The sequence below is a fragment of the Achroia grisella genome, unplaced genomic scaffold, assembly GCF_030625045.1.
Source record: "Achroia grisella isolate CSIRO2021 unplaced genomic scaffold, CSIRO_AGI_Agris_v1 utg2156, whole genome shotgun sequence".
Classification (NCBI taxonomy): Eukaryota; Metazoa; Arthropoda; class Insecta; order Lepidoptera; family Pyralidae; genus Achroia; species Achroia grisella.
In genome coordinates, this window is record NW_026712714.1 from 1,346,321 (window position 1) to 1,369,375 (window position 23,055).

The 23,055-nt window shown below is 33.5% G+C and overlaps 1 protein-coding gene across 1 annotated transcript in view; it reads left to right on the forward strand.

Moving 5' to 3' along the window:
• The window catches only part of LOC131842292 (scavenger receptor class B member 1), a 136,751-nt gene that overhangs the window by 106,504 nt on the left and 7,192 nt on the right, over nucleotides 1-23,055 (forward strand). Inside the window, exons 3-6 of the mRNA XM_059190832.1 lie at nucleotides 15,680-15,771; nucleotides 16,581-16,741; nucleotides 21,084-21,222; nucleotides 22,431-22,558. Of these exons, the coding sequence (XP_059046815.1) occupies nucleotides 15,680-15,771; nucleotides 16,581-16,741; nucleotides 21,084-21,222; nucleotides 22,431-22,558 (520 nt within the window). The remainder of the gene's footprint in view (nucleotides 1-15,679; nucleotides 15,772-16,580; nucleotides 16,742-21,083; nucleotides 21,223-22,430; nucleotides 22,559-23,055) is intronic.

The window sequence follows — 23,055 nt, forward strand, 5'->3', positions numbered from 1 at the left end:
CACCCAGACCGATACAAACAGTGATACTCATGAATACAAATGTTTGTGCCGTGCGAGGAATCGAACCCGCGACCACCGGACGTAAAGCGGTGTGCTAGACCACCGAGCTCGTCAGTCGTCACGAATATGCACAATCTCCTCACTTTGGGAATAGACAAGCGGACCGCTTATGTAATATCCGCTGTGTCTATGGCCAAAGCCAAATATTTGAATAAAAAGAAGATATTGCACATCTATATTATTATTATTATCATATATAGAGTAGGTCATTGCAAAAGTATTGATGTAACAAGGTCACAAGGATAGTTAATTAAAATTTTTCTCACGTATTGACAGACTTTATACAAAGTCGTAGAAATCTCTCCATCTCATAATATTTCAGCTGCCAAACAATTTGCTTTGTATGTTGCTACTAGCAACAAAACAAAGCGTACCAATTATATATATTTATACATAGTTGTGCCCGCGACTTCGTCCGCTTAGAACATACGTATATCCATGCTAACTTTCATTCCCAATTCTATTTTAAAAGTAAAATTTTTAGTTACCATGAATGTCATTTTTATATATATTAAATCAAAAGGAGGCGCTAACCAGTGTTATAGTTTACTTAGTAAGTTATATCTAACTTATATTACGTAACTAACTTATAGTACTTAGAACGTAAGCGCCAATACCAGTGTTATATTATAGTATATATCTTATATCTAACTTATATTATACTTGCTTTAGCTAGTATAATATAAGTTAGAACGTAAGCGCCAATACCAGTGTTATAGTTAAGTTAGTATGTTATATCTAAATTATTATACTTGCTTTAGCTAGTATAATATAAGTTAGAACGTAAGCGCCAATTCCAGAGTTATAGTTAAGTTAGTATGTTATATCTAACTTATATTATACTTGCTTTAGCTAGTATAATATAAGTTAGAACGTAAGCGCCAATTCCAGAGTTATAGTTAAGTTAGTATGTTATATCTAACTTATATTATACTTGCTTTAGCTAGTATAATATAAGTTAGAACGTAGGCCCCAATATCACTGTTATAATTTAGTTAGTAAGTTATATCTAACTTATATTATACTAGCTTTAGCTAGTATAATATAAGTTAGAACGTAAGCCCCAATATCAGAGTTATAATTTAGTTAGTAAGTTATATCTAACTTATATTATGCTAGCTATTAGCTAGTATAATATAAGTTAGAACGTAGGCCCCAATATCACTGTTATAATTTAGTTAGTAAGTTATATCTAACTTATATTATGCTAGCTATTAGCTAGTATAATATAAGTTAGAACGTAAGCGCCAATACCAGAGTTATAGTTAAGTTAGTATGTTATATCTAACTTATATTATACTTACTGTTAGCTAGTATAATATAAGTTAGAACGTAGGCCCCAATATCACTGTTATAATTTAGTTAGTAAGTTATATCTAACTTATATTATGCTAGCTATTAGCTAGTATAATATAAGTTAGAACGTAGGCCCCAATATCACTGTTATAATTTAGTTAGTAAGTTATATCTAACTTATATTATACTTGCTTTTAGCTAGTATAATATAAGTTAGAACGTAGGCCCCAATATCACTGTTATAATTTAGTTAGTAAGTTATATCTAACTTATATTATACTTGCTTTTAGCTAGTATAATATAAGTTAGAACGTAGGCCCCAATATCACTGTTATAATTTAGTTAGTAAGTTATATCTAACTTATATTATACTTGCTTTTAGCTAGTATAATATAAGTTAGAACGTAGGCGCTAATATCACTGTTATAATTTAGTTAAACAGTATATATCTAACTTATATTATACTTGTTTAGCTAGTATCAATAATAATTACTAACTAATTATACTTGTAATATCACTGTTATAATTTAATTATTAATGCATTATATCTAACATTACATTATATATTTTTATAGTATAATATAAGTTAGAACATAGGCCAATCTGATACTAAATGTTAATAATTTAATTAGTAGACACAGTTATATCTAACTTATATTATACTTGTGTTAGCTAGTATAATATAAATAAACAGTTTTCATATATCACTGTTATAATTTAGTTAGTAAGTTATATATACTTATATTATACTTGTGTTTTAGCTAGTATAATATAATTCAGAACTGTTCATTCAATGTTCATTCAATATCACTGTTATAATTTAGTTACTAAAAGTTATATCTTACTTGTATTATACATTAAATTTAGCTAGTATAATATAAGTTTAAAAACATCAAAATCACTATTATAATTTAGTTATTAATATATATCTAACTTATATTATGCTAGCTATTAGCTAGTATAATATAAGTTTAGAACGTAGGAAACGAACCCAATATCACTGTTATAATTTAGTTAGTAAGTTATATCTAACTTATATTATGCTAGCTATTAGCTAGTATAATATAAGTTAGAACGTAGGCGCTAATATCAGTGTTACAATGTTGCAAATAGCTACCATTTGTTTCCGCTAATCAATGGATAAATGTTTATAGTCATAAATAATTATCACTAACTAATTATACTTGTAATCCAACTAGACGCATGACTTAATTCCATTAATGCATTCGTAATGCAACCATTACATTATATATTTTTATACCACAATAGTGGCAATTAAGCATACGGCCAATCTGATACTAAATGATATAATAATAACCCTGGACAATTACACCTGGACACAGCGCCATCTAGTCCCACGGTAAGCAGAGCTTGTGTTATGAGTATTAGACAACTGATATAAATAAACAGTTTTCATATATCATAATCCATTAAATTTGTTAGATGTGGCAATGTTACACATTGATATATTGTATAGTTGGTCACCTTGTGTTCCATTATTGTTATGTTGGCAACATTCATTCATTCACTGTTCATTCAATGTTCATTCAATTCATTCTCTCTCTGATTTGTACGGCTGTTAGTTACTAAAAGATTACTTACTTGTTTTGTTCATTAAATAAAAGTTCTATCATAATTACTGCGTATAAATATAAACATCAAAATTCATTATTTTATTTTCCTTATTAATATATATAAATTGTTTTTCTGTAAATACCTAGAAAACACCCGGACCGATACAAACAATCATACTCATGAATACAAATGTTATACGCGACTAGCTGAGCTCAAGATGTGTGCTAAACTGCTAAACTACCGAGGCTATCCAGACATGCTTTTTTTACTACGATGCCAGTAATCAAGGATACGACCCATTTGATGGTAAACGGTTACCGTTGTCTATGTCATAGACAACTGTAACCGTTTACCGTGATAACGTGATGTCCATAATTCACACATATAACCGACTGTTACCACTTACCATCGTCATCATTTAGGTCCAAATACAATTAAAAAAAACAATGTATATAATGAAATATATTCATCCATACATGCATACAGCTTTCCAAATGCAAGCATAAGTTCTCTAAATTTAGTATTGTCTTCTTTTTCTAGTTTTTTTTTTTTATAAAATCGTAGGCGGGCGTAAGTATTCAACACATACAGCTATTCCAAATGCAGGCATAAGTTCTCTTAATGTAGTGTTCTTCTTTTTTTCTAGTTTTTTTTTTATAAACTCATAGGCGGGCATAGGTATTCACAACACAATTTTATACATAAATAAATGTAGTAGATTTTAGTAAAATTTTAGAGAAATAAATTTTATTCTATTTACTACAAAATTATATTTTTTTTTATAAACTCGTAGGCGGGTGTAGATATTTGCAACCGAATTTTATATGTCTGTGTTTTTCTTTCAGTAAAATTGTACACGTTTTTCTGGTCCAAATAAAGATACGTCTGAGAAAAATATAAATGTAAATGGATATAACTTAGTTTATAATGAATGGTTTATTTAATTTCCTCACCTCTTAGCAAACGTGACATGTTACTAGTGTTTAAATCAGTCAACTAACCTAAAACTAATTAAATCTCACAAAATTATAAATAATGGTTTAGCGGGAAAAAAAACAATATTAATGGCCGTAATTTAATCGTAATTATAAAAAATTATATTGTGGATAAATGTAGGAATTATAAAAAAGTGCACAGGTCAATGTTTTGTTGTAGAACTTAATCATTGTATATAATATGTGCACATACTTGGAATAGATCGCAGTGGAATTGACAATTATAATAATACGGTGCAATTGTTAAGGGCAGTGTTGCCATGCTACAAAATTACAATTTATATTTCTTTACTATTCATAAGTAGTGTCATCAACAGTTATTCATGATTACTCATGGTTGTATGGGCCCAGTTCCCTTTCCTTCCCGATAAAGGACAAACAGAACCAAAAAAAATCATGATTACTATATTTGTTTTATTTTAATTGCGTGAGGGTAGTACGCTTCTTTATGATATTTAATAACCACTTATCTAATTGCATTGTTAAAAGTAAGTGTATGGACCTCCCAATTTTTCTATTCTACAATGGCAATGAGATTATTAAAATTGCAGCGAGCGTTACGAACGGACGTGTAGAAAAGATTTTATAAAAATACTGTTGTAAATATAAGAAAGTGATTATTAACACTATTGTTTTATTTATAATATTTGTTATATCTAAGTATTATTTTATTTATAATTATTATTATATTGTTCTGTTTGTAATGTTGAAATAACCGATTTTTGCTACATGCATATTACGGTACATACACCAAAATAATATTTTTTACAATTTTTGTCTGTCTGTTAGTTCCGGCTAATCTCTGAAATGGCTGGACCGGGACTTTTTTTGGCAGGTAGCTGATGTTGGGACTTTTTTTTGGCAGGTAGCTGATGTAATAAGGAGTAATTTAAGCTACTTTTATTTTAGAAAAACAAAGTTAAATTCCACGCGGACGCAGTCGCGGGGACAGCTAGTGCTATAATAAAAATTCAGTCAAACAACTGCCCCTTAACCACGCGCGTACTCTCGTACAAACTCTTCTGAATGACTACACGTGACACGTACAGGTTTCTGTTTTACTACTAATTGTCATCTCTAGTCATAATGAGGGGCAGACGAGGTGGGGGGCACGTGTAGTTGTGGTTAATGGATTCCCTGGTGACACGGAAAAGCCACAGCCTGATGGTTCAAGTGACAAGAGTAAGGTTAATTTACAGTCTAGAGGTTAAATACATGTAATTTCTGCAAACAGCTATACTTATGAACGAGTGCTGCTTGTAAAGACTGATCTGTTCTAATCACTATGACTGATTTAATCTTATTGTAAGTATACAATAAGATTCGAGATTTCGAGATTCGAGACACCTCGTCCGCGTGGAATTTAACTTTATTTTTTCTAATATCAATTTTTTTTTCTAAAATAAAAGTAGCTTAAGTTAAGGAGGCTAGTCTAGCCCAGGCGGCACCATTCCATAATCATCAATTCAACTAAATTAAAAAAAATTGTTTGCTGTAAATATACCTTTTAACTTTAATAAACACCCGGTTAAAACAATTAATGAGAATGGAATAGAAAATCATTTATTAAAATAAACTTAATTTAAGCATGTTTGAACAGTCATACTATGTAATATCATATTATCTGTGGACATACTATTTTTTTTTAACCTAACGCTCATTCGGAGAGCTGTCTCATCACAAGAAAAACGAGCAAGAAAGTAACATTATGCTATTTTAAATAATCGTTGTAACTTTACATTTTTAAGTCGAAATGGTGAATCGAAACCATCACAAATTTATTCGGGTCGAAATATTAAATCTATACATATAAATAAAATTGAAGTGTCTGTTTGTAATATTGAAATAAACGTTTTTACTACATATGTAATTACGATACATACATCAAAATAACAAATTTACAATTTTGTCAGGGCTCTCTGTCTGTCTGTTTGTTTCGGCTAATCTCTGAAATGGCTGCACCGATTTTGATGGGACTTTTATTAGCAGGTAGCTAATGTAGTAGCTACTAATAGGAGTATTTTTTTATTGGGTTGTTTGGGCTATTGTCAGGTGTTTGTAGCACATAGATCAACCTTTTGCTCGCCTTTTTTCAGAGTTCGCTACCTAGACCCGTCAGGGACAAAAATTTAAGGATATTCTTAGAAGCGATAGTTTTTATCTCTTCAGGATAGAGTGTAAACTTTCCAAAGGAGATATTTCGTTTATGCATGAGTGGGCTACAACCACATAGGATGTGTAGTGGCGTTTCCTCTTCAGTTTGGCAGAATCTGCAGATTTTTGTCGTGCATAGTATGGATCATAATATGGAGTAACTTACACTTTTATTTTGGAAAAATAAAGCTAAGTTTGTTTATAATATCAGTAAGGAAGTAAGTACATTGAAAAATGTACTCCAGTAATGATAAATTCATTACAGCGCCTGCCAATATAAGCTACTATCGTTTGCGTAAAAACACATTAAATAATGACCTGCAATATCCCTTTGTCTCTAGACAACAAATTAATCTTTACATTATTATTATTGGAAATTTTTATAACTAGCGATGGTAATGGCCGTGAAGACTGTGCAAGGAAACTGTTAATTACCATATTGCACTTTGAATGAGCTGAAAAAAATACTACATTATTGGTAGCTGTAGTGTTTTTATGATATTAGAGAATAGAATAGAATAGAAAATCATTTATTCAAATAAACTTAATTTAAGCACTTTTGAATAGTCAACACTTTTTTAAATCTACCGCTTATTCGGAAAGCTGTCTCATCACAAGAAGAATAAGCAAGAAACTTGTGTGTTGCTCTTTTAAATAATCCTTGTAAGTTCACATTTTACAAGTCGAAACGTGTGAATACAAACTACCAACCAGCACTAATTTATTTAGGCTCAAATATAAAAACAGAATAAGATTAAATCAGTCGTAGTGATATGAGCAGACCAGTCCCTACAAGCAGCACTCGTTCACGAGTATGACGGATGAGCCAGCCATCACTGCGCTCGACCATATTTTAGGGAGCCCAATGACCCGGCCCACCACGCCGCCACATGTCTGGACATTTTAGTGAGCATGACTACTCATTCCACTCGACCACGTCACAGAGTTATTTTATATTGAATCGATACTAAACAAATTATATGTTCATGTATATATATAATTATATACATGAACTATAACATATACTATGAATACTATTTATATAATATATATATATATTTGTAAATAAATAGGCAAGAATTGCGACAGACAGGGTTCAGGTTCAGGTTCTTGTGTAATTTGGCATCTGATGGCTGCTCTTACTAATTACTAATATATATTAATATATCGCATGTTTAATACAATAGTGGTGTAATTCAGAAATTAAAAATGTTTGAAATGAGACTTTAATGCCACAGTTATAAAGTGGCCTTTCCAAAATTTGTAATTTTTGAGTTAAGCCAGTATTATAATAAGTGTGCGATATATAGATTTGCTGGAAGATCTCTTTTTAGACATAAGCTCACTCTTGTACATTACATTTACCTTATTACACTTGTTTATTCCTATATGTGTGTGCAATGAAGAATAAAGAAAGAATATAAATGAGAAATTATGTGAGAACGGATGGATGGATGTTTGTTCTTTCGCGCAAAAACTACCTACTTAATTGATTTTAATGAAACTTTACAACAATCTAAATATATATAACTCAAAGATGACTGACATAGTGATCTATCAACGCACAGCCCAAACCACTGGACGGATCGGCCTGAAATTTGGCATGCAAGTAAATGTTATGATGTAGGCATCCGCTAAGAAAGAATTTTGATAAGTTCTACCCCCAAGGGGATAAAATAGGGGATGAAAGTTTGTATGAAACTTTGTCAATTTTAAACCGATCGGGCTGAGACTTTGCATGCATAAAATAAGGGATGATGCAGGATTTAAATGTATTAGTTTTATTACTTTTATTTTAGAAAATAAAGTTAAATTCCACGCGGACGAAGTCGCGGGAACAGCTAGTATAACATATACATTAGAATAATACATAGGCTATTATTATTATAATATACTAGCTGTCACGGCAAACGTTGTTTTGCCTTAAAATAAAAAAAAAAATAACGGTGGACTACCCCTAACATTTAGGGGGATGAAAAATAGATGTTGGCAGATTCTCAGACCTACTCAATACGCTCACAAAATTTCATGAGAATCGGTCAAGCCGTTTCGGAGGAGTATGGGAACGAAAACTGTGACACGAGAATTTTATATATAAGATATATATACCGAGATGACTGCAAACAGGGATGTAAGAGTAAAATATTTTACGCCGGCCCCAAAGTAATGGGATAAGAAAGACGCAGATTTTATCCGCGTTTGCCGATTTGTGACAGGAGATAAAATGTTAATCATACATCTCTCATATTAACCATAGATTCTGGAACCAGCAATAATAAGTAAACAGAAGAGTATATACAGCTATGTGTGTAATTTTTTTTATTGATTTAATGTATTTTTTATATTCAATTTGAGAGAATACAGAGACTGTTAGGTGTATACACGGCCTTCTCACCGATTACGGTTTAATAATACTTTAGTTGACAAATACTAATTGATATTATTGTAAAAATATTATAAAAAAGACAATACAATTCTTCTGTTGCAAACATATATATTATTTATTAGTAAACATATCATCTCACATATCATCTCTAACAGAACCCCACTACAACAGTGATCACCAGCATATGCTATTGCAACTTAGTCAAAAGTAAATAGTCTAGTCAGTGGTAGAGAAAATAAATCTATGCATACGGACACATTTATTTGATCCTGTCAAACTACTTCTATCTCAAACCAAAAGAACCCAACCACGATACTTGCCATATAGGAGCTAGTTTAGATCCATAGGTCGATGGTTCAGATCCGGCTCGAAGGACCACAACGAACGATGCTAACTCGTACAACCATATCAAACTACTTGTATCTCAAACCAAAAGAACCCAACCACGATACTTGCCATATAGGAGCTAGTTCAGATCCATAGGTCGCTGGTTCAGATCCGGCTCGAAGGACCACAACGAACGATGCTAACTCGTACAACCATATCAAACTACTTGTATCTCAAACCAAAAGAACCCAACCACGATACTTGCCATATAGGAGCTAGTTCAGATCCATAGGTCGGTGGTTCAGATCCGGCTCGAAGGACCACAATGACCGATGTTAACCCGTACAATCATATCAAACTACATGTATTTCAAAACAAAAGAACCTAACCACAATATTTGCCATATAGGATACTATAGCTCCACTAGTGTCTATGGTCGATGCAATATAGTAAATTTACATACGTCTATTTCAAAATCCGTTTAATAGTTGTCCAAGAATTGTGAGATAATTGTATTTGTTATTTCATATGGCGACAATTAAATTTATAACCTTTTAGAAAATTGCCCGTTGTACGTGTCACAACGACTGCGAGCAGCGATTCTTTTACGAAATTGCTGCGTACTTCGATTCAAGGTTTTAAAAAAGAAATGATAATTGTACAACCCAACACTAAACTCTGGACTACTACAGCGTCCTCTGTTGATAAAAAATAAAACAGGGACGCCATTTTTACAAAATGGCGTATATATAACGCCATTTTGTAAAAATAGACACCTTTTTTTTTAAGTTCAACAATCCATCATCGCTGTATGTTTTATTTTTTATCAACAGAGGACGCTGTAGTAGATTACACAGTAATACAACGAAACCATATCGCCGTCTACTTTTAACACAGCGCCATCTAGTTTGTAGCTCGAGTACTAAAGTTTCTATATAAATTAACAAACTTATACAATAATAACTATTCAGTGCTTTTTAGTTGTTTACAAAACAAACATAAGAAAAAATTATAAAAATGTGTATATGTAGTCAAAAATAAACAAAAATGAAAAATTTATGGCGTTGGGTGCGAGCAGCGCAGGACCGATCGTCGTAGACATTTTTGGGGGAGGCCTTTGTTCAGCAGTGGACGTCTTCCGGGCTGAGATGATGATGATGATGATGATGAAACAAATTTTACATACATATATATAATGATGATTCATTATTATCATATATCAGGACAATTCACACAGCGCCATCTATTCCATGCTAAGCAGAACTTGTGTCCTGGATACTAGACAACTGATACAAATATATAGATTGTTTTTGTACATACATAATATACATAAAACATCGAAATGAAAAGAAATGTTTGCATCGTGCGAGGAATCGAACCCGCAGCCATCTGCAGTAAAGCGGTATGCTAAACTGCTAGACCACAGAAGCCGTTATAAAGGCTGAGATATATGTATATATATATGTGTGGTAAAAAGTCAATTAGCAATATATGTAATACATACTATATAGTATATACAAATAGTATGTATTAACTATATAGAGTATAGTATGTATGTATGTATAGTGATAACTGTTAGCAATATGATACATTGCTAACAGTTATCACTTACCATTAGTTCAATCACCAGCTTGTTTGCCATTCCGATCACGACAGTAATGCTTTTTGATTACAAAAAGAATCATCATTGCGTCCCCTTGATATATTTTTTTGGGAAGGAATATGTAAATTTCTTTTGTCACCAAAATTGAAACCTACCAGTCCTGAAAGGACCTGTCATGGGAGGAATGTGCCCATCATCACCACGCTGAGGATGCGGGTTTTTTTTTTTTAGGGTTGATAATGGAATGGTGCACCCGCCTGCGCTAACGGTTTACGCTGGCGGGGCACCAGTGGAGGATGATAAGATGAGCATGAGGTCAGGTCAGTTAGCCCATCGTGTAAATTGACCAGGAATTTAACACGATGGTTTCCAGGGGGAACCGCGTGGAGGTCGACCTGACATGGTACATTGCTAGCAATGGGGTTATCAATCCACATTACTAACAATCCCCTTCCCCCCTGAGGATGCGGGTTGGCGATCGCAGTACACAGTTTCTCGCACCAATGATGCTGCAGCCCATCATCAGTCTGAAGATCGTGCCCAGTGCCTTGGGAGAGACCTATGTTCAACAGTGGACTGCAGTGGGCTGATAATGATGATGATGAGCCCTGAAAGGGCATGAATTATTTATTTATTACTTGCTGTGCCCGCGGTTTAACTTATGGGAAATTTATAGCCTACTAGCTACTCGCCCTGGCTTCGCAAGGCTGTACATGTATTATACATATGAACCTTCCTCTAGAATCACTCTATACATTAAAAAAATATTGTATATTCAAAATCCGTTGCGTAGTTTTAAAGATTTAAGCATACATAGGAACAGACAGCGACAGTGACTTTATTTTATACTATGTAATGATATGTTATTCTGATGTATAAGCTATATTACTGTAAAGTTTCATCAAAATCCGTTCAATAGTTTTTGCTAGAAAGAGTAACTAACATCCATCCATACTTTTTTATAATATTCACTAGCTACTCGCTCCGGCTTCGCCTGGGTGTACATGTATTATATATATAAACCTTCCTCTAGAATCACTCTATCTATTAAAAAAACCGTCACAAAATCCGTTGCGTAGTTTTAAAGATTTTAGCATACATAGGGACAGACAGCGACAGCGACTTTATTTTATACTATGTAGTGATGATGATAATAAAACTACAAAAAAGATAATAATAAGAATAATGAGATCTCGATTACGGTTCAGAATCGCTACCGCTTATGATCTAAGCCATATGTCCAGCCTGGCAAGGCCGAGAAATCGTTATCATTTGTTAATTACAGTTTTGCAGTTCGCCTAACTGCAAGAAATGATCAGCCGTCACGATTTTCTGCGTGTCAAGGGGTTTATCTGTGGCGAAGATTGTTAACCATAGACAAGGGCATTCTAGACTAATGAACAGCAATTATGGTTTTATCAAGCGCTTCTGATCGAGATTTTTCATATTATAATAAGAAAGTTACAATGTTTGCTGCGCAAGTGGGTACATCGAACGGAACATATAAAGTATAGAATAGAATCGAATAGAAAATCATTTATTCAAATAAAAAAACCTTACATTGAAGCACTTTTGATTACCTCGGTGGTCTAGTAGTCTAGCACACCGCTTTACGTCCGATGGTCGCGGGTTCGATTCCTCGCACGACACAAACATTTGTATTCATGATCATGAGTATGATTGTTTCTATCGGTCTCGGTGTTTTCTATGTATAATATGTATGTATTTACGAAAAAAAATATCTATGTACTTGTATCAGTTATCTAGTACCCGTAAGACAAGCTTTAGTTAGTTTAACTTGAGTCTAGATGGCGCTGTGTGAATTGTCCTGAGATTATTATTATTATTATTAGTGCATAACCTCAAACGCTCACTACAGGACGCATCTTTTATTTATCATCCCCGTAGATTATAAAAATCATTATCAACAAGTGTTAATCAATAATCAATTATCATTCATTCAATTTTCATTTTCAATTTCATTAATCAATTATCACTCATTCAATTTCATACAATTTTTATTTTCAATTTCATTAAGCAACTATCATTCATTCAATTTCATACAATTTTCATTTTCAATTTCATTAATCAATTATCATTCATTCAATTTCATACAATTTTCATTTTCAATTTCATTCATCAATTATCATTCATTCAATTACATACATATTTCATTAATCAATTATCATTCATTCAATTTCATACAATTTTCATTTTCAATTTCATTCAATCAAATATCATGACCTGCTATTTCACTGCCTAATCTGCACATTGCAACTGACACACAGCTTATCAAGTAAATTCGTAATTGAGGTAAACGTAGATGATTTTTTATTTATTTATTATATCAAAACCACGGCGATACTAAATATATGTTGATACAATTTATAAAACAAACTAATTCACAGACTGGCATTCACAAATACCCAAATAATAATGGTGTGCCATTCAACACCATTACATATAAAGGTAACACAAATCTAGATTACTGTATTAGAAAGAGAACTAGATTAAAGTAACAGATAATTTATGAATAGAATAGAAATAATCTTTATTCAAATAAACTCATTACAAGCACTTTTGAATAGTCATATTTTGATTCTACCACTCATTCGGAATGATTCATCACAAGAAGAATAAGCAAGAAACATGTGTGTTGCTCTTTTTAATAGATGTTTTTTTATATAAATAATTACAGTATAACAAGTAAGAGGCATGCGATAATCAACATAGAAATCGCTACGCACTCATTATTAGTATAATCAGATAATATTGTCAGTGCTATGGATTTAAAGTTTTTCTATAAAAACATTATTATCGTTAACGAATTCTTCAATTTTATAGTAAGCTTTTTTGCAAAGGAACTGTTTTATTTGACATTTAAATCTTTTTTATGGTATATTTATAACAGACTCCGGTAAAACCTTTGAATTTATCTATATCTTCTATTTAAAAGTCTGAAATAGGTATAACCTGTAATATAGATCGCCATGCCCCCAACCGAAATGTGATATAAGGTAAATAAATTATAATGCTTATATTACACTAAATGAACTATAATCATAATATTCAGAGGTAAAAAAATAATAGGTAATGAATAACAATAATAATAAATAAATTTTATTTCATCTCCACAAATTACATAATTCCAGTTTTATTATATAAATGCCAACAATAAAAATCACTAATATAATTTGTGGGAAATCTGGAGCTCAAACTAAGTCATAGTCTGTACATTAGACACCAGGTCTCCCCTTCATATAAATTAGTTATACATCTAGTTTTAAGTTTAAATGTGTGTGTGCGTGTGTGTAATAAAAAAACACATAGAGGTTGTCAATTGTACAATCTTTTTTTTTATTTATTTTAGCTCCTCTTATGCCATATTATTAGTTAAAATATAAAAGCGGTCTGTCTGTCGCGATTTAATTTCACTGCGACATCTAAAGATTAATATCTCTAATTTAAATTTCCTGCGTATGTAGAGCGTACAAACCTCATCAACATTTTGTGGGGTATGCATTCAGGCTTCTCTGCCAACACTCGATTGCCTATTAAACTAGTTAACAACTTGTTCTTTTTACAATGACAGCTAAGATTAATTATCAACTTCATAGAAAAAGAATTACATTATAATACATTAAAAATCCAAAATGGATCATCGTGGAATATTTTTTTATACTACTTCGGTGGCAAACGAGCTTACGGCCCATCTGATGGTAAATGGTTACCGTAGCCTATGGATGCCTGAAACACCAGGGGTGTTACGTGCGCGTTGACCCTTAAGAAACTTTAAACCCTTCTTGAAAAACCCCATGTCTGTAGTTCGTGGGAAAACCTCGGCAGGTAGTTCGTTCCATAATCTAAATGTGCGCGGGAGGAAGCTCCTCTGAAATCACACTGTCCGAGACCATTTCTTTATTCTCCTAACCTCAAGAAGTCGTGAGTGCAAATCGCGCAGATACCAAACAGTTTCTGACTTAATTTTGTATTCATGAGTATGATTGTTTGTATCGGTCTGCGTGTTTTCTATGTATACTATATATGTATTTACGAAAAAAAAAATCTATGTATATGTATCAGTTATCTAGTACCCATAACACAAGCTTCAGCTAGCTTAATTTGGGACTAGATGGCGCTGTGTGAATTGTCCTGAGATTATTATTATTATTATTATTTAAAAATTCTCATCTCCCCTCTTAAGGAGAGGAGATGGCAACATACCCCCGGCAGAAGCACAGTCGGCCGGGGTTCAGGGCCCCAGGGACAGAAACCGGCGTACAATGCGGGCAGAATCTAACAGCACCGCTTTCTGCATCCTTCCCGGGAGTGAACCGCCCTGGAATCCCAACCGTCTGAGATGTTGTTCCAGACTGGTTGGGATAAGACCGTTCACCGACATAACGATTGGAATGATTATTATTATTATTATTCTTTATTTTTTCTCAGCTAGCAGGTTTTCTCCACACTTTTTATTATTATTATTATTATTATTAATTTATGATGAAGGAAACACCGATTTTAAAACTAAAAATAATACTAGAGCCGTACAGTAGGCTCACTCGCCCCCTGCCACTTTGAATTCAAATATATTGTAAACATGTATAACATTTATGTGAAAAGAATACGAACTGAGTTTCTTGTCAGTTCTTCTCATCTCGAAATCATTCCGAACTAACGGTAGATTTGACATATCGTAAGAGTCTGTAGTAGACCTACATGAATAAAGATATTTTGAATTTGAATTTAGTTTTGATATACCTACCAAAATTTGGACATGTCAATATTGCATTCATCACAGTGTGCTCATGTGAGCAATATGCTCCCTCTAATATGGTGTGCAATGATGACTGGCTCATCCGTCATACTCGTGAACGGGTGCTGCTTGTGGGGACTGGTTTATTTACGGCCACTGATCAGACCTTTTGACAAAATGCAATACCATATGCTGGTGGTCACTATATTCTCCCTAAGTTTGAATTTAAAAATGAATCTGTATTTTTGTAAACATGAACAAGCTCATGTGAAAAGAATACGAGCTGAGTTTCTTGTCAGTTCTTCTCATCTCGAAATCATTCCGAACTGACGGTTGATTTGACATATTATAAAAGTATTATATTTTAGTAGTATAATATAATATATAAATAATAATAATGTAGTATAATATTTTGATTTGATTTGACAGCGCGCCGCACAATCATCTAGACTACCAGCGCCATCTGTCATCGAATAGTTGTATTAAAAGTAACAAAGTATCTAATTATAATTTTTCGATTGTTTCAGGTCGCCTGGCTGTTATTATGTTCAGTATTTTCACAGTGGTGATAGGTATCATACTATCTTTCGTGCCCTGGTTGGATTATATTATATTTAGGGTAAGTTTTCTTTTAAATCTTTTAAATATCTATTCATTTGAGAATTAGCCGTTTTTACTTGTCTGAACATCTAATTACTACTATTTTTTTACACTTTATTGCACCAGATACAGAAAAATATTAATTAATGTAAATATATACATATATATACAATCATAAGTACAAAAGGCAAACTTATCGCTAAGCAACCTCTTACAGGCAACCTTTAGGTTGACGGTAAAGATGTATGAAAAAATGTAGCTGGTGCAAATAACAACACAACTACAATATAAATAGATACATAAATATCTAATCTACTATTTTATTTATTCAACTTATAAATTATGTTAGTAAATTACAATGTATATCCTTATTATTCTAATTCATATATGTCCACGTCCAGAAGCAATCTATCCGCAGCAGTATAATGGTGTCCAGTGCCCCTGGAGGGACATTCCGACATATTTGCAATAATGTTTAGGAGGCTGTTTGTGCTCCCCCGAATAGTACACGTCAGTAATGTAGTTCTATTCTGCAATATGGCTTCAAAGCCATCTATCCGCGTTGCTGCAAACATCTCTTATTTTATTTATTCATTTAATTCAGGCTACATGGCCCATACTATACATACCTTATAGACTAACATACATAAGAAATGATAATAAAACGTAAATAATTCAATAAATATTAGACCTTGGACTTTTGGTGCACATCCTCTCGAACCTTGGATTTTCTGTGTTCATTACCCCTCTCTCAATTGGTCTCCCGGATCCGAGTAGATCTAACCCCTATTACCCATAATTTATAATAATGTGTTCATCTTTTCCCAGGAACTGAAGCTGTGGAACGGATCTTTAAGTTACAGCTACTGGCAGCGTCCCGGAGTGATCAGACTGACAAAGGTGTACATATTTAACGTGACAAACCCTCAGGGTTTCCTTGAAAACGGCGAGAAGCCCAAACTGGTCGAAGTGGGACCTTTCGTGTACAGGTACGGTCTATTCTTTTTTTAAATATTGACACACAAACAAAGTGAAGTTCTTACAGGTTCGTACTGTTCTTTATTTAAGAGATTACACACAAACAAAGTAAAGTTCTTACTAGTTTGTACTGATGTTTGTTTAAATATTTATATACAAAAGAAAAGGAAAGTTCCTTCAACCATAGACATCATCATTGCCTTGCCTTTATCCCATTATTTGGGGTCGGCGCAGTATGTCATTCTCTTCCACTGCTCTCTATCGGTCGTCATATCTAAACATACTCTTCTTTTATTCATATCATCTTTCACACAATCCATCCATCTTTTCTTAGGGCGTCCCCTCCCTTTACATCCATCCACATTCATATTATACACTTTCCATAAGACATGACATGCCCATACCAGCTCAATCTGTTACCTCGCAACTTTTCTATAACCGGCGCAACTTTCAAACTTCCTCGTATATACTCATTCCTTATTCTGTCATTCCTGGTAACCCCACACATCCATCTTAACATTCGCATTTCTATACGCCTTTCGTCCATCCTTTTACCAACATTCAGATCCATACAAAATGACAGGTCCTATGATAGATTTATAAATTTTACCCTTTAGTTTCAAGGGCATTCGGGGGTCGCATATCGTTCCTGAGACCTGTCGCCATTTCATCCATCCCGCACTAATTCTGTGCCTTACATCGCGGTCTATGTCGGCATTGTTCTGAATAACTGAACCGACATATTGATAGAAAAGATTAACTATGTTCTAATATTAAAAAATAGATATCTTTGATTGCTCCCTAGTGGCGCAGAGGATTCGTTAAAGTTATTAACGAAATAGAATTAGAAAATAAATTATTATTATTATTTACAATACAGCGCTATCTGGTCCTATGCTGAGCAGAGCTTGAGTTATGGGTACTAGACAACTGATATGAATACATACATACATTTTTTTAATACATACGTAATGTAAATAGAAAACACCCAGTCCAATACGAACCATGCGAAGAATCGAAAATAATATACGTATAATGTACAAAAAATGTATGTATAATTCTACTATAGACACTCCAAATAAATAAAATTAAAAAAATATATGATGAATACTAAAATAACGCAATCTCAGGTTGGACGAGAGTTTGTTGAAGTCCGATTAGTATGAATTTTGAAATTTGGCGACTGCTAATGGTGGTTATTTACAAATGGATTTACACACAAGCCCATGCAACGCAATCCGCGCGCGTTCACTAGTATGAAACAACAGAGCACGCACTCCAAACATTAATGTGAATTATAGGGTTGCGTTAGCCACAGTGGACGCTAAGTTTCCACACTTCAACGCAATACTGTCCCAAACACAAGTGTTCATTATTCCTATTGCTGTTTATTTTTACAACTATTTTAGAACCTTTAGTGCTGTTGGACGCAGTTGGCCTTTACAGCGATACTGAACAGGAAGGGAAGGGGATTGTTAGTAATAATAAACACTCTCCCACTCCCACTCACACACACATACACATATACACACACACACACACACATATTTTTGAGTATGGATGGATGTTTGTTACTCTTTCACGCAAAAACTACTGAACGGTTTTTGGTGGAACTTTACAGTAATATAGCTTATACATCAGAATAACACATAGGCTATAATTTTAAAAGATATTGTGTAAACTGGCCGTAATACAACGATGAATGTCAAGTAAGGGTGATGGAGCCGAAGTTGGGCGGGCCAACTAGTTTAAAATATATCTAAAAAGGCTAAAACCACACTGAACACTTGTGTAGATGCGTGTACATAGGCAAACATAGTAACAAATTGGCGTAATATTAGAAAACAAGCAGTAAGACGGTTGCCACACGAAAAAAATTGCGTATATGTACATATAAGTAATGTAACGGCAAACAACGACGCTGCTCAATTATTTTGTCCTTTAACCGACCATTTTCTTTTTTATAAATGACGGCCTCGGAGTTCTAGCGGCTTAGCATACTGCCACGGCTTAGTTTCCATTGTTTCAGGTTCGATTCTCGTAAGATAATAAAAACCCAGGACAATTCACACAGCGCCATCTAGTCTATATATCTATAAAGTAGTAAGTAGTGTATGTCTGATGGTCTAGTACCCATAATAATAATAATAATATATTTATTTTGGCATCAACGGCCTATTTGTTAGTACTTTTTTTTCTAATCTATTGTTAGTAAAGTCCTTAACTCTAGTATTACAGTTACAGTCGTTACAAATTGTTAGACCTCTGTCTAACAACTACACTCTCCACAAAACACGCTCTGCTTACCGTGGGACTAGATGGCGCTGTGTTAATTGTCCGGGTTTATTTATTTATTTGTTTATCGTTTTAAGCTATTTTTAATGACTCATCATATACATATCTCGCAACACCTAGCGGCGTTTTCAACCAGTCAACTATACTTTGTGCATAGAATTTGAAATTATTACAAACTAGCTCGAGGTCAAGAGGTTATATTTAGTGTTTTACTGACCCAGACTGACTCACTTTAAAACCTGTATATAGTAGGCAAACTCAACGCAATTATGGTTGTGCAGAAAGAGAAATAACATTTATTCAAATAGCTTAATTATTAATATTATAAACGCGAAATTGTTTGGTAGTCTTTCACGCAAAAACTACTAAACGGATTTTGAAGGAAACTTTACAGTAATATAGCTTCTGCATCAGAATAACACAGGTTATAAATTACACGCTGATAAAACTGCTGCTACAGTTAGTAATATTATAAAAGCGAAAGATTGTAAGTATGGATGTTTGTTATATTTTTACGCAAAAACTACTCTTTACTATCGGATTTAGATTAAACTTTACAGTAATATAGCTTATGCTTTAGAATACTAATTTATATTGAATGTTTAATATTTATATTGAAATTGCGGGGTGAATCCGCAAGCACAGCTAGTTAATAATATAAAGAGCACTTAATGGATTAATTACATTATTTTATTTAATTTGGCTGCCATAAGCATGTGTGAGATCACAAATATTCATCGTAGTCTGCTCGCCGAACAGTCAACACTAGACTTCCAAACTATACCCGAACTCTTTGCATTATGATACCTCGTTTAGAGGCGAAGTTTTGTAGAGCTGTAGCTGTACTACCGTACTCAGTTTTAAAAAACATCACAAAGAATACTTATTAAAAAAACAAATTTTAGGTATTCCACAGAAATTTCTTGGCTTGCGATTGCAATCTCACGTAATGATTTTTATTTTCTATGTTTTTCTTATTAATATTTTCTTTTTTTTCGTTTAATCCTTACCACTTAGTTAAAGTTATATCATATTGTACTCTGAACTATTTAAATTATTATAATATTGCTCTTTTTAATTTATATTTATTTTAATTATTATATTTTTGGTATAAAAGTTTACAATGTGAGTCTCCTCATGTACATGATCTCGTTTCATTAAGTACAATAGAAAATTAATTGTCACAGCATTAAGGCTGCCTTCCGGACATTATCCATTAAATTCATTTGCCTTTTTAATGCATAAATCGAAACATGCAATACTATAGAAGATCTGCATCACATATTAAAAAGTGTGTCCAAAGACGCTGTTAAAAAAATAGTTTTTAAAAATTTGGACTGAATCGGCTTGATGTTGGTATGTACCACGGTATACTATCTGATCCTGTATCATCGCCAGCAAAATTTTTATTTTCATTGTACAGTAGAAGATAAGATTATTAATAAGATACGATGAACTACTGGCATTATTTTTATTATGATAAAAGTCCCTAAATGTAAGAATAAAAAAAATATATATTATATTCACGTACCCTCAAATGGTTCGAATCTGAAAATCAGTGTTTTGTGTTTTGTACCCTGAACAATGTTCCACGCTGAGCTTCAACCTTTTTGTATTGCTACAGATCACACATAATAACACAGTTTTATAAATCTTATGTCGTATTATGTATTGTCTATTCTTTTGAACATGTTGTGTGTGATTAGTAACAAACAAATAAACGATATATCTATCTATCTAGTACACACACGCATGTTTTACCCATATTGTATTTTATTGGCTTAAATAATCTGTATTGTATATATATATATTTGTAATATAATGAAGTCGACGACCTCGGTGGTCCAGCTGTTTAGCACACTCCCTTACTTCCGATCGCCGCGGGTTCGATGTATATGTATTTACGAAAGAAAATATATATTTATGATACGTATCAGTTATCTAGTACCCATAACACAAACTGTAGCTAGCTTAACTTGGGACTATAGGGCACTGTATGCATTATCCTGAGATTATTCTTATCTACTTTTTTTTAATATTGAAACTATCTTGTTGTAGAGAAGACATGGAGAAGGTGAACATCAAATTTCACGACAATGACACCGTGACTTACCAGCACAACAAGATACTGCGGTTTATGCCAGAGATGTCAGTCGACAAGAATCTGAAGCTCATTGTACCAAACATACCCTTACTGGTAAGAAAGTACAGTGTAATGGAAGCCTCCCACATACATTAAGTCTGACGAATGATTTTTTTTTCGGACTACTCTAATGCTGTTTGCCGTAGCTGGCCTTTACAGCTTCACCGGACGTTATGGGGCGAGTGCAGATGGCACTCCAAACCCGCGGAAGGACTTATGGAGCGGCTGAAGGCCAACTCCTGCCCGACGGATACGACTTTAATCTGAGGTCACCACAAGGGGTTCGAACCTCAGCTCAGGCCGTCGTAATTTCGATCCCCGTTTGAATTGGATGGGGGATCGATCGGAGGGGGGTGACGAATGATCATGACTTCTCGAATATATACATCACATTAGAAGGGATGGGGCTGCCTTACACGAGCAGCACTGCGGATATCACGTTATCATGTGATATGCGTGATATCAGTCATGCGTTGTCATTCCAGAGTACTATACAATACTAGCTGACATTGCAAACGTTGTTTTGCCATACATAAATTAAAATCGCTATTAAAAAATAGGGGTTGATGATAGAAGCGTGAAAATTTAGGGTTATATGTATTTTTTATTGCTACATTTAAAAAAAATAATTTTGTCCAAAAAATAAAAATAAATGTTAGGGGTGGACAACTTTTATGACTTAGGGGCATGAAGTATAGATAATAGCCTATTCTTAGACCTGATTATGCATATAAAATGTCATAGAAATCGGTCAAACCGTTTCGGAAGGGAATGGTAACTAACATTGTGACACGAGAATTTTATATATAAGACTAGCAACCCACCCCGGCTTCGCACGCGTGTATCTTTATAGATTCACAATATACCTTTCTAGATGTTATTTCTTACCATCACCCTTAACCCTTTTTTGAATCTTCTCTGAACTCCTCGAGAGCTCTTCAGCTCGGCTATCTGAGCCATTGAGAACTATCTCAGCTAAGCGATTACTTGTGCAACACGCTTTATATATTATTCACTAACTATGCCCGCGGTTACACTCGCGATGTAACAGCGGGCATGTATATATGTATTGTATTATATATATAAACCTTCCTCTTGAATCACTCTATCTATTACAAAAACCGCTTCAAAATCCGTTACTTAGTTTTAAAGATTTAAGCATACATAGAGACGGACCGACAGCGACAGCGACTTTGTTTTATACTATGTAATGATTAATATTAATTCGTTTCAGATATTTAATATGTAGTTCTTTCTTGCAGACAGTAACATCTTTCTCCTCCAATTTGGCCGGCTTTGTGTTTAATCTGCTGGTGTCAGGACTGGCCATATCTTATAAGGAAAGAGCAAAACCGTTTGTACAAGTCACAGCTGAACAACTTGTGTTCGGGTATGTATTAATACAAGAATTTCACCCAAATACACTTTATATGCAGTCATGTGCTTCGTAGCTCTGTATATCCTATTAAATTTAAACAGGTAGCTCTACGGTTCCCACTGGAAACCGTCATGATATAGTCCTCGTGAATTTGCCACGATGGGTAAACTGATCTGACCTCATTATCATTTTATCGTACTCCACTGGTGCACCATTCCATTATCACCAATTAAAATTAATATATATTTGTATGTGTCGTGTGCATCGTAACTCTATATCACCAAACAGGTAGCTTTGTAAGGGAACGTCTTTTTATTGGGTTGTTTTGGCTATAGTCAGGTGCAAATATTTGTAACACTGCGACCTGCATTGTGTTCACCCTTATTCATAGAAATAGAAATAGAAATAGAAATAATCTTTATTCAAATAAACTCATTACAAGCACTTTTGAATAGTCATATTTTGATTCTACCACTCATTCGGAATGAAGATTCATCACAAGAAGAATG